General features: G+C 38.7%; 1 protein-coding gene across 1 annotated transcript in view; it reads right to left on the bottom strand.

Moving 5' to 3' along the window:
* Positions 1-8,553: 8,553 nt before the first annotated feature.
* Mybl1 (MYB proto-oncogene like 1) overlaps positions 8,554-12,651 on the bottom strand; it is a 36,259-nt gene continuing 32,161 nt past the window's right edge. The window contains exon 16 of the mRNA XM_059254034.1: positions 8,554-11,151. Coding sequence (XP_059110017.1) covers positions 11,023-11,151 — 129 coding nt within the window. The 3' untranslated portion in view covers positions 8,554-11,022. The remainder of the gene's footprint in view (positions 11,152-12,651) is intronic.

Here is a 12,651-nt window from a genome sequence, read left to right as displayed (position 1 = left end):
ATGAGATAGTTGAATATATATACACAGATAATATATATAGTAGATGTCTATCAGTTACCTACTCTGTAAGACAGAGACCTTATCTTAAATTTTAAATTTAAGATTTGTGAATCTTTACATTTAAAGTTAGTTTAAATTTAAAATTTGTGAAAGTAGGAAAGACACCTGCTTGATTTAGTATTACCTTTGATGCTATGGTCAACCTTAGATTTTACTTTTTGAGGTACTTGACCCAAACTGACACACTAGATTGTATCAGACTAAAAAGCTTCTGAAGTATATAGTCAGTGACAGGACACTCGCTTTACCTGCACAGAACCTTGAGTTCAACCTACATGAAAGCAAATAAATAAATACTTCTGTTCAACAAAGGTAGCAATGAACAGAGTGGAGAGACAGCCTATAAAGTGGGAGAAAATTCTGTCCAGCTACTCATCCAATAAAGGATCGGTACCCAGATTCTGTTAAAAATCCTAAAAAATTTAACACCCAAAGAACTAGTAATTCAACCAATAGATTAACAAATAGACCAAGCAGACACTTTTGAAAAGCAGAACTACAAGTGGCTAATAAGTGTATGGAAAAAGGTTCAAAATCTCTAGTCATCAAGGAAATGCCATTTCCAGTGACATTACAATTTCTCCCTATCCCCATTTGAACGGTCAGCATCAAGGAAACAAAAATATTGTATCATATACCCTGAGTGAAATTTTGGGAGAAGGAATGTTTACATATGGTTGGAGGGGAATGGGAATTAATGTAACCACTTCAGAAACCAGATAAAGAATCTATTAAAAAAATCACTAAAACTTGAACTGTCTTATGACCCAGCTCTACTACTCCTAGGACTACACCCAAAGGAATCAAAATGAGATACGGTAGACACTGGCAGATTATACCCAGGTATGCATCTGTGCCTGCTGAATCTGTGGCCTCTGGCCTGATCACGTTCTTCCAACAGGAGTCCTAGTAGGGGAGCAGATACTCTCCCCACACACACACACAAAATAGCTTTCACATACATACACACACACACACACACACACACACACACACACACACAGAGGCACATGCATACACAGTGGAAGCAATGATGGTACAAGTCGGCGAGTAGTTAAGGGGTGATGAGAATTCAGAAAAAGCGGAATGGTTTACAGTAGAGAACTATCCTGCCTCACTCATGAACCATGCCTCTTGGTAATATTCCACACCATTTGCTTCTCCATCCTTTGTATTGTCCTTTTAGCAAACAGGCATTCTGCCTGCTTCCTCTGCTGCTACTCCAGATCATCCTTGTCCTGTGATGCCAAGGGCAGAGCAGGCATGTGTCACTGTGTGGTCAGGCAGGGCTGCTTCTGCCTGTGGTTGTGCCAAAGGGGAGAGGTGAGCACAAGGGCATCCTAGGGACCTGGTAGAGGGCCTGGACGCATGCTCACCAACCAAAAACAAGCCTTAGTGTTCTTGGCAGTTACTGCGTTTCCTTAATCATATCTCTTCCTTGTTCTCTTAGAGGACTTACTTTCTCCATTCATTCACAATTTCATTCACGTATGTTCTTTAAACACAGTTCTGCACACTGTCCTATTCCCTTCCCCTCCCCCCAATCAGGCCCCTTCTTCTCAAGTCTTCCTTCCTTTTGTTCTTTTCTTTGATATGTGGCCCACCGAGTTAAATCAGGGTTACCTTCATGAGCAAGGGTGGGCTTTATTTAAGCAAGGGCAACTTATCAGGGGCTACACTACTGACGAGTATGACTACCTCTCCCCAGCAGCCACCGGCCATAGCACTCCGAGAGAGGCAGGGGTCCCCGAGATCCCTCCCCAGCCATGATAGAATGTCCCCCGAGCTGGTGTCCAGGTGTCCACAGCTGCTTGTGAGCTCATGAGTGATCGTCATGTCACATCCAACAGTGCTTCATAGCACTCCTTTCTGTCCTCCAGCCTCGTGGTCAGTTCACTCCTACGGTGTTCTCTGCACCTTGGAGAGGGTGACACGGACGTCCCATTTAGGGCTAAGCACTCAGCAGTCTTGATTCTGAGACCATTGCCAATGTTCTTTGGGGTTTTTGGGGTTTGTTGTTTTGGTTTTTCGAGACAGGGTTTCTCTGTGTAGCTTTGGCACCTTTCCTGGAACTCACTCTGTAGCCCAGGCTGGCCTCGAACTCACAGAGATCCGCCTGCCTCTGCCTCCCGAGTACTGGGACTAAAGGTGTGCGCCACCACCGCCCGGCAATTCTGCCTTCTTTTTAGTGAACACACGGACATTTTAAAGAACTGCATCTTCTGACACATGTCCTTGCCCAAAAGCAAATCTCATTCCTGGACAGCTTACATGCAATGAAGACCTGGTCTCTTCACCTCAGCTTGGGCAACTAAAAGAGCCATTGAGTTTCAGAGATCCCCATGGAGTTAGCAGAGGCCTTTACAGAGACCCACTGCAGCCCAGCTTTTCCCTGTCAATTCTGTTTCTTCTGGATGGCTTAAGCACCCCCTATGCGTTACCTGTATGCTAATTTTGGTCTCCAGTATGCTTCCCATAGAATGAATGGCCTACCAGGGTAGGCCTACCTCAGGAACCTCTTCTATACCATCCCCTCCTCCATCAATCCCCCCACTCACACCCCTAACCTTGGGGTCTTTATTTTATTTTTTGGTTTTTGGAGACAGAGTTTTTCTGTGTGGTCCAGGCTGTCCTGGAACTCACTAGGTTGAACCGCCTGCCTCTGTCTCCCAAGTGCTGGGATTAAAGACATGCACCACTATATCCGGCTTGCCTTAGGGTCTTTAAATATGGAATTTACTTTTTTCCCCCAAGTCTTTACCTGGTGTTCCCCAATCTATTTACCCATTTGCCTCAGACCAATCAGTCTGAGATCAATCACTTCAGACATAATTTTCTCCCAAGAAAACCAGGTCCTCCTATGAAACACCGATTACTTCCTGCAAAGCCCTCAGGTTTACGTCTGTCTGCTTTCTGAGCAGTGCTGTTTGGATCTGCTCAGGGCTGCCATCCTTGGCTGTCTGCTAAATGCTAGCTAAGTCCTGGGGAGCAAGACAAACTGCTGGCCTCAGGGACCTTACAATCTACTGGAAGAAGATGGGATTGAAAATGGGATATTTCTCCATTTCCCTAAGTCAGTGACTTGCACAAGGTCACAGACAAGAAAGAGAAGAATTTAGATTAAACTCAAAGATTCAGGAAGGGAGAGAAGGCACTGATTGTAACTTACTAAATTATCTATTTTGACCTGAAGTAGGCAGTATTTCTTCTGAATTACAGTCGTCTCTTCTGTGAATGCATAGGAATCTAGAATTGCCCAGAACTGTGAATGTATTGACCAGTATACAAATAGTCACTCACCACATGTGGACTGTAAGTCCATGAAATATGGCTGATCTGAATTTCTTATGAACAAAATAGACATTTTAAAAAATTTTTATGAACTTCATTATAAAAAAACTTACACATAAATAAGGACATCACACATTAAAAGCAACCAGAACCAAAGTCTATACAACTCTATGAATTTCTATACAATTAGAAAAGGCATTTGGAACAGAAGTGGTGGATCTATAGATTAAATCTCATTTTCAGTATTTCATGCACTTATCCATCACCCAAAACAAAATCTATAACAGGATTAGAACTAGAAAAACAATTAACTTTCTATTCTCTTCTATAACTCGTGTCTATTACCTGCATTAAGTCCTTCCCTGTCCCCTTATATTTAGCCTTTTCTTCATGTTATACTGTACCCGCATGTATATTTGTTTACACACACACACACACACACACACACACACACACACACACACACACATGGTTAGATTCTGCACATTAGAACATGTAGGTTTCTTTATGAAATTGTGTGACCTCACTTAATATTATACATTCTAAGTTCATGCAGTTTCCTGTAATTTTTTTCCATTTGGAGCTAAGCAGTATTCCATATTTTATGTATACAAAATTTTCATTATTCATCTTTTGATAGACAACTAGCTTCATTCCACTTCTGTAAATAAAGCAGCAACAAACCTGGGCCACAGATATCTCTCTGGCAGGCTGTGGAGTTCTCTGGTCTGCGGCCAACAGTGAAACAGGTCATATGGTAGTTGTATTTACATTTTTGATAAGCCTCCAAACTGATTTGCACAAAGGCTGTATGTATCATTTGAAGCATCATCACCAGTGAGTAGGGGCTCCTTTCTCACCACATCCTCTACAGTTCTGCCAGACTTCTCCAGAGCAACAGTTCTGATTTTACTTTGCATTTCCCTGGTGGTTAGGGATACTGAACACTCTTTAAAATAATTATTGGCCATTTGTGTGTGTGGTTTTTTAACTGTCTACTCAGTTAACTTGCCCATTTGTGGATTGGCTGTTTTAGTTTCTTGGTATTTAATATCTGCAATTCTTTGTAAATTCTGGATATTGGCCCTTGTTTGAAGTGTAATGAGTATTGGATTTCATACACTTAGAAAGAAAAAAAAGGCAAAGAAAAATATTCAATTTATAATTTTGTGAAGTAGTCCCACATTAAACTTACAATCTTTTTTGGTTTTTTTTTTGTTTGTTTGTTTTTTGGTTTTTTTCAAGACAGGGTTTCTCTGTGTAGCTTTGGTGCCTGTCCTGGAACTCACTCTGTAGCCCAGGCTGGCCTCTAACTCACAGAGATCTGCCTGGTTCTACCTCCTGAGTGCTGGGATTAAAGGTGTGCGCCACCACCGCCCAGCTAAACTTAGTCTTTTGAACATATTGATTTAAATAAACTAGGTTAAACTGTAAAAATTAGATATCTTCTCTCTTATCAGTTAGGTAAGAGCAAAAGTCTGCAATCAAGCGGTGAGAGCCCTACTTTCTGCTCAGCCCTGAGTGAACAGAGACCTTAGGAACAAGGACTAAGAGTTCATCAGATGAGTGAGTTAAGTGATATTTAGAGGATGTCAGCTCCAAATAAACAAGATATTAACACGTGGTGTTATAAAGAAATGCAGCCGACAACATACAAGGGACTAGTGGACATGTAGGATTACATGCTAGGTAGATGACTATTTGGTGACCAGAGATTTGGTGAGCATGGACATTTCTGCGGGGGTGGCAAGGAAAGCATAAACCTCAAGTTGAGGGGAAAGGCTGGGGAAAGTTAACAGATGGGCAGCTGCAGAAACGGCAGAGAATTTATAAGGGATGGGGTCTATCAAAGGTTTAAGTAGTGGAACAGAATAAGCTCTTACTCACAAAAATATGATATGAAATTACATAGGAAGAAGTCGTTTATGCCATGCAGAAGCTTAAGATTAGTTTAGCAGGAGAAATGAGCCTGCCGTATGCTGGCGAGTAATGGCATTAAGTTCCAAGTGCTGGCTTTGTTGCGTGTAGGTAGAATAGTACTGGGAATAATACTTCATTACATTTTGCTCTGGTGGTGAGTATTTTTATTTTCTTGTTATCCAACTCAGGATTAATTTTTACAACTTACTGAAACATAATGTTCAAAGAGAATAGTTTTCCTATTGTTAATACTGCAGCTTGTATTTTTACAGCTATGAGCATATCCATGAAATCAGCATTTACAGCAAGGAAGAGCACTGTAGCACCCACCCCACACACCCACTCACACAGAGTGACCACCACCCCGACTTCTAACAGCATACATTAGCTTTGCCTGGCTTAATACTTCTATATAAATGAAATAATATACCATGTAATCTTTTGCACCCCATGCTGAATTACAAAGCATCAGTCTAAATTAAGGACAACTGAAGCTCAGCTTCAACATTGTGTTTGGATAAGTCTCTTAACATAAGCCTACTCCACAGCCACAGAAGTGAATTACAAGAGTGTTTATCTCAAAGGAGTGCTGTAAGAATTCAAATGAGCTTAAGTACATAAGGGTTTAGCATACTAACCGGCATGTGGCTGCAGCTGCTATACTGAACTCAAAATTTTAGTCTGCATAAACCCTAGTTCTGTTTGGTGGGTGGGGGTGGGGTGGTGTTCACTCTCTAGGCTGAGTCCAAACATTCCACTCACATGTAATAGCAAACTTGGCTGCTGGATGTAGCTAACTTTTTTGGCCAACAGAGAAGTATTTCTGTTACATATTTTCCCCTTCATCTAGAATATCAGTTTTCAAAGTCTTCTATCACACTGGCCACAAAATTTCTAAGTATACTTTTTCTTGTCTTTCTATCTCAAGTATTCTTGTTGAGCATATTTGTATTCATTTCAAAAACCAAACAGTGGAAAGTGAATATCCCAAAGTATCTCTCTTGATTCAACTTACCCTCTACTACCTAATACATTTTCATTCTCAGAGAATAAGTATCTCTTCAAATACTACCATCTGTTTTATATTAGAAATTAAAGGTCTGATTACTTGGCTGGCTTATCACTCCTTAAGTAATAAACCAAGCAGTAAATTACATGGTATTGAAAAAATGAGCTAAAAGATTCTCAAAAAGTTTCTTAGCTATAAGGCAAAACTTGTCTTATGTAAATAACCAAGAAATCAAAGCTATTTATAAACCTGTTATGTAAGTATAGCTAGTACTTCCTGATAAAATCTAATTACTAAAACTCAACATTTACCAAGATTTTCTAAGCCCCATTGATAGACTCAGAAATGAAATAATCAAAAACAGCAACTCCTACTCTTTAGAAACATGAAGGATAGTGTGAACATTTTACGAAGGACTCAGGAAATGCTTCACAGGCCTGTGCTATATGGCTGACATTTTAGCATTCTAAAGAGAGCAGACAAAAAAGAGAGTAACATCACAAACACAGACATAAAAAAATCATATATATAGATGTTCTTGGGAGAGCTAAGTCACCAGTAGGAATGAAAATGAAGTGTGGAAACCAGTCTCAACTAGGAAATAAATTAGAATCACCATTATTTAGGCAACCCCAGAGATTTGATCACATCTACATGTGGTTATCATTTCCTTCTATTAACATCTAAGGTGAGAATATACCTAGTCCCCTGAAGCTTTATTTTACATACAAACGAATAGAATTCTGGTTTCATATATCGTCTTAAAAAATTATGTAAGCCTTTTACTGAGAGGTAAACTCATCTTCAGTGAGTTAATTCCTACAGATTGCTAGGCCTAGAAAACTAAGTCATGGTGATGAACTAACTCACTAAGATACTGCAATATTGCCAATACCTGTCTGGTGGCCACTTGGCCATTCCCAGACACTCTAATGGCAGGGCAGTTTCTTCATTTCTATAGAATGAAGCTCAGAACAATGTGCAATAATTCAAATTCATTTGAGATAAAAGTGGCCTTATGCACAGAGTCTTCATGACAGACTTCAATACGGGGGTTGAAAGAAGCTAAGAAATTATTCAGCGGATGAACAAAGGAAAATCAACTCCATTTAGAAACATGACAAAGGAAGGGCAGGTCCAGCTGGGGACAAGAAATCTGCTTTGAACATTCTATTTCCAACGTCAATAAAGTTACATGGACTTATTTATTATTTAAATTTTTTTTCATTTTACATACCATCCCCAGTTCCCCCTCTCTCCCCTTTTCCCGCCTTCCCACATGCCCATCCACTCTCAGAGGGGGTAAGTCAACAAAGTCTGGCATACCAAGTTAAGGCAGGTCCTAACCCCTCCCTGCTGCATCAAGGCTGAGCAAAGTATCCCACCTTAGAGGCTGAGCTTTAAAAAGTCAGTTCGTGCACCTCGTATAAGTCCTGGTCCCACTGCCAGTGGCCCCACAAACAGATCAAGCCTCCCAACTGTCACCCACACTCAGAGAGCCTAGTTTGGTCCCATGCAGGCTCGCCAGCTGTCAGTCCAGAGTCTGTGAGCTCCCACTAGCTCAGGTCAGCTGTCTCCGTGGTTTTCCCCATCATGATCTTGATCCCCCCCTTGCTCATATGATCCCTCCTCCCTCTGTTCAACTGATCTCCAATCCCAGAGAAGCTAGGTAAAAAGGAGGAACCTAAGAGGGATACACATGGAGGGTCCCAAGAAAGGGAAATAGTTAAGATCTCCTGGGTAAACTGGGAGGGGGGAGTACAAGGGAGGGGCTGGGGGTAGGTAACATGAGGGATCAGCATGGCCAAGTTGGGGGAGGGATAGGGAGGGAGAGCAATGAAAGAGATATCTTGATAGAGAGAGCCATTATGGGGCTAGGGAGAAACCTGGTGCTAGGGAAATTCCCAGGAATCCACAAGGATGGCCCCAGCTAAGACCCATAGCAACAGTGGAGAGGATGCTTGAACTGGCCTTCCTCTGTAATCAGATTAGTGACTACCTTAATTGTCATCATAGAACCTACATCCAGTAACTGATGGAAACAGATGCAGAGACCCACCCACAGCCAAGCACTGGGCTAAGCTCCTGGAAGTAAAAGGAAGTTGAAATGTTTCTGAATGAAACTTGATGGACAGGCCACATTTGTTAATAGAGGAAATCACCTGCAGAAGGACTTCTAAGCGTACAGAGGATAAGAACTCAATGTTTGACTCAGGTTTAAGGGTTCAAACAAATCCATCACACAGAACCAAAGTGAAATGAGCAAGGCCAAGTCAGCTTGTACACAGATGCTTTATTTGGGTGTTAATAGATTTCAACATTGTCTGCAAGATTCTCTTACAATGCAAAGTTTTCTCATATATTAAAAAACTCAATTTGGTCAGTGTAATTGCTGTACTGATGTGAAAACCTTATAACAAAATGCAGTATCATATGTGTGTACTCAGTTTCCATGCATGTATGGCTGCTACCTGTATGCCTGGCACCTTCAGAAAACTGAAGAATTCAAATGAACAGTAAAAAAGATGACGAGATGCCTGACATGTTTGATTACAAATCTTGGCAAAAAAAAAAAAAATAGCAACAAAGCAGTTAACTTGAGGATTCAACCAACACCAACCCAAATATGTACTACGTTCCATAAGCCCAGGATTATATACAATATATTAACATTTGTGTTAACTTAATGCTCAAGAAAAATTATGTTTTAAAATATGTAGCGTGTTTGAGATATTTTACTTTGGCAACTGGAGACTACTGTATCCAATGCAGCTAAAGGCTACATTTTTAAAAGGAATTATGTGCTATTATTACCCCCAAAGTAACTGAAATGATATGATTTTTTTCCACAATCATTGGTTTTACAAAGCAACATTTCTGTGAGAAGTTCATTAATTAGAAAAAAATCAACATATTTAACATGCTAAGAAGATTCAAATTGTTTTACCTATTTGTTATCAAGAAGGCATAATCTTAGTACCACCACACATATTCTTTACTTCTCACTAACATATAGTATGCAAAAACTAGCAATTGGATTTAAAGCTTAAAACCCTTTTAGGTCTACTGTTGAAGAACTAGGCATTAAAATATTCAGTAGTCCCATTTCTACTAACAGATAAGTAGATTTTTAAAATCTTAAGCTGTTTGGTTTGGTTTGGTTTTGAGGCATAGTAGTGTTTTGGTCTTTGTAAGAATCTGCTTGGTAATAGTTGAATCCATTAAGTTAACTTGAGAACTTGCCATCATTTGCTTATCTTTTCACACAGTGCAAGTGGTGGTCGCTCTTTCCATCTCTCATAGCAGCAAGCCAATTCTGCTACTTTCTATAGCAGCATACTTCAGGAGTGGAGAGGGAGAGAGTGTGTCAATTATAAATAATTCAAACTACAGTGTACAATTCTATTTGCCTGTCAGTGTTTAGGTTGACAGCACACCATTATATGTCTCAAAAATTACATAAAATCTCTACCACATAAGCAAAGACATTCTTTCAAAAAGAAATAAAATAAGTGCAAACACCTAAACAGGCAACTGAAGCAACTGTTGTAACCTGGAAACACAAAACATTTATAAAAGGACAAAATATTTGTATAAATAAAAGATAATATTTTCTAATTCTGAAACATTGAGTAAATACAATAAACTTTCTAAGTGCAGACTGTTTTAGGGAGTAAGGTACCATATTGTTTTTTAAACAAAATGAAAATTTCAAACACATACACAAATCACCAGATTAATTTATATGACCTCCAATATAATTTAAAAAGAAAATATTAAATTATTATTTAGTACATTTTAGAACTACTTTATAACCAACATGATTTAAAGGATATAGTGCAATATTTAGGTAGATGTGACATACAGTATAGATATTGTATTCTTTGCAGCTATAACTTAACTATTTCATACGTGAAAGTCAAAGTTATTCTTTACTAGGTTAGCTGTGATGACAAGAAACAACAATGGCTTCTAGACACCCTGTATACATATATAATTATCTACATTTAAGCTTTAAAAATGAAAATAAATTATAAAAACAGACATCTTTCTAATTTACACAGTTTTCCTGCTCCTACATACTGTACAATACATTCAACAGAGTTCTCAGCTCTTCTGAGATTTATGAAGAAATACTGACTCTTTACTAGTAAGAAAAAGCCCGCTTTCAATGCTTTTATAGTACTATGCTCAAATAAATATGCTTAACACTGTAGTTAATTTCATTGTTTCTGAAAAATACCAAAAATTAGTAGTGCAACTTTCTAGCTTCCTTGAGACTCTTTCCCACTGTGTTTCTTTATAAATGGTAATCTAAATAAATCAGCACACATGCAGAAGTACTTCATAAAGCCCCTGTGCTTCCTAAATAGAGACTTTCAGAGATCACACATAACTTGTTCATAACAGACCACATACAGCCTTGAGAAAGTAGCAACATATATCCGATAAAGAAGTCATCTGAAAATTTACGTTGGAATATCTATGAACATCCTTATTTTCCCATTTTGTTCTTTAAAAACAAATTTTAAAACTCTCATTTTTTAAAAATTAAGTAATGAATTTGCCTACCCCTTACTTTAAGTGGCGTTTTTGCCTGTCCAATATAGAAAAACAAATGCAAACTATTTTAGGAATGTATTAAAACCTTTAAAAGAATTAATTGAGACAAACTTCATTGCAACCTAATTTGGCATAAAATACAGTAAGGCGGCAGGCCATTTTATCAGCTTTCGTAACACTTAGAGTATGAGAGCTCTTGAAGTGCTGCTGGCAGCTGTGTAAGTACTCAGATATCTTCTCGCTTGTTCAGTCATGATGAGCTGGTCTTCTGTCTTCCCATAGACCACCGTTTCCCATTCACAATTTGACTGTGAAGGAAATATCAAGAGTGATGTAAAAATTAGTAAAGTTAACTACCCAAACCACTTCATAATTAGAGTGTGTTCGTGCTTATGTGTATGTGTGTGTGCATGCATGCGTGTGTGTAACATGCCACACAATGTACGTAGAAGTCAAAGGACAAATTTCTACCATGTGGACCGCAGAACCAAACTTAGATCATAAGGATTGGTAGTAAGCACCTTTATCCACTGAGCCGTATTGCCAGTCCACATAACTAGACTTTTAAAAATCAATTATTTTGACTAGGAATTTTATAAGTAAATGCTATAAAATGTTTTGATAACAATATCATATCTTTTAAAATGAGATGTTATATTTTTAAACACATACTAAAATATATATGATCAATTTTGTGTAATTATTATAATTGTGTATATTGTTCACTTGCCTATGGTGACAGTATAATAGTTTTGCTCCCAACAACTCCCCACAAATCAAATGAATCATAAAAGGACAAGAAATATTAACCGCTTTTGTACCCAAACTTTGCAACAGTTCTAAAGAGAGGAGCTGGAGATGTAGCTCACTGGTGGAGTATTTATCTAGCATGTGGGAGGCTTGGGTTTGGTCCCCAGTATCAAGAAAAAAGAAAAGACTTAGAAGGAAGATGTAATATCAAAAAGTAAACCACAGGCACACCCTCTTTGCTTTCTCCCCTATCAAAGGATAAAGATTTCTATTATATGTAAGAGTTACCACATAATGAACTCTCCTAAGAATCTCTATGTTAATTAAACACTGGGAATACAAAGCATTTTACATCAATTAAGGGAATGCATTATGTCACTCTCTGAAAGCCATGGCTCAAGACAGACAGGTAGCTATATCTGATTGCCAAACATATTTTCAAGGAATGCTTGAATGTCAGGGAAACTATTCTGCAGTCAGTGTAGCATGAAGAAGAAATCTTCCTCTCCAACAATTCATATTCTTTGGGCAAACTCCTAAGATACCAAGCGAAGAATTTCACCAGCCTTCATTTGCATCTACTTACTGGACACAGAGGAATAGGGGAAAATGATTTGTGGGATAGCTTCTGATCCACAGAGTTTATTGGGAGCTATTATGTCAATAAAATCATGCTGAAAATGCTTCCAACTACTTACCATTTCAGGACAACAAATGTGGCTATTCATTTTTATTTTACTGGTGAAGAAGTGCCAGAAGTGGATTTAAATATATGCACATACTGATTAAGGAATCATGAAAGGGCTGGGCATGATGGCACAAGTCTGTATCCCGGGATTTAGGAAGCGGAAGCTGCAGGACTATGATTTCAAGGTCAGCTACAAAACGAGGTGAGATACTATCTCAAAACAACAAAACCCTAAAAATCTTTGGCTACAACTTCAATTGTATAGATGGTATGTGCACTGATGAATGAGTCTCTCTCAAACCCAAACCTGCTTTTATACTTATCAATTTAAACTTTAAAAGAAAAACTATTAACTTATGATCAGTAAGTT

This window comes from Peromyscus eremicus, chromosome 2 (assembly GCF_949786415.1).
Source record: "Peromyscus eremicus chromosome 2, PerEre_H2_v1, whole genome shotgun sequence".
NCBI lineage: Eukaryota > Metazoa > Chordata > Mammalia > Rodentia > Cricetidae > Peromyscus > Peromyscus eremicus.
This window is presented reverse-complemented; position numbering and strand designations above follow the sequence as displayed.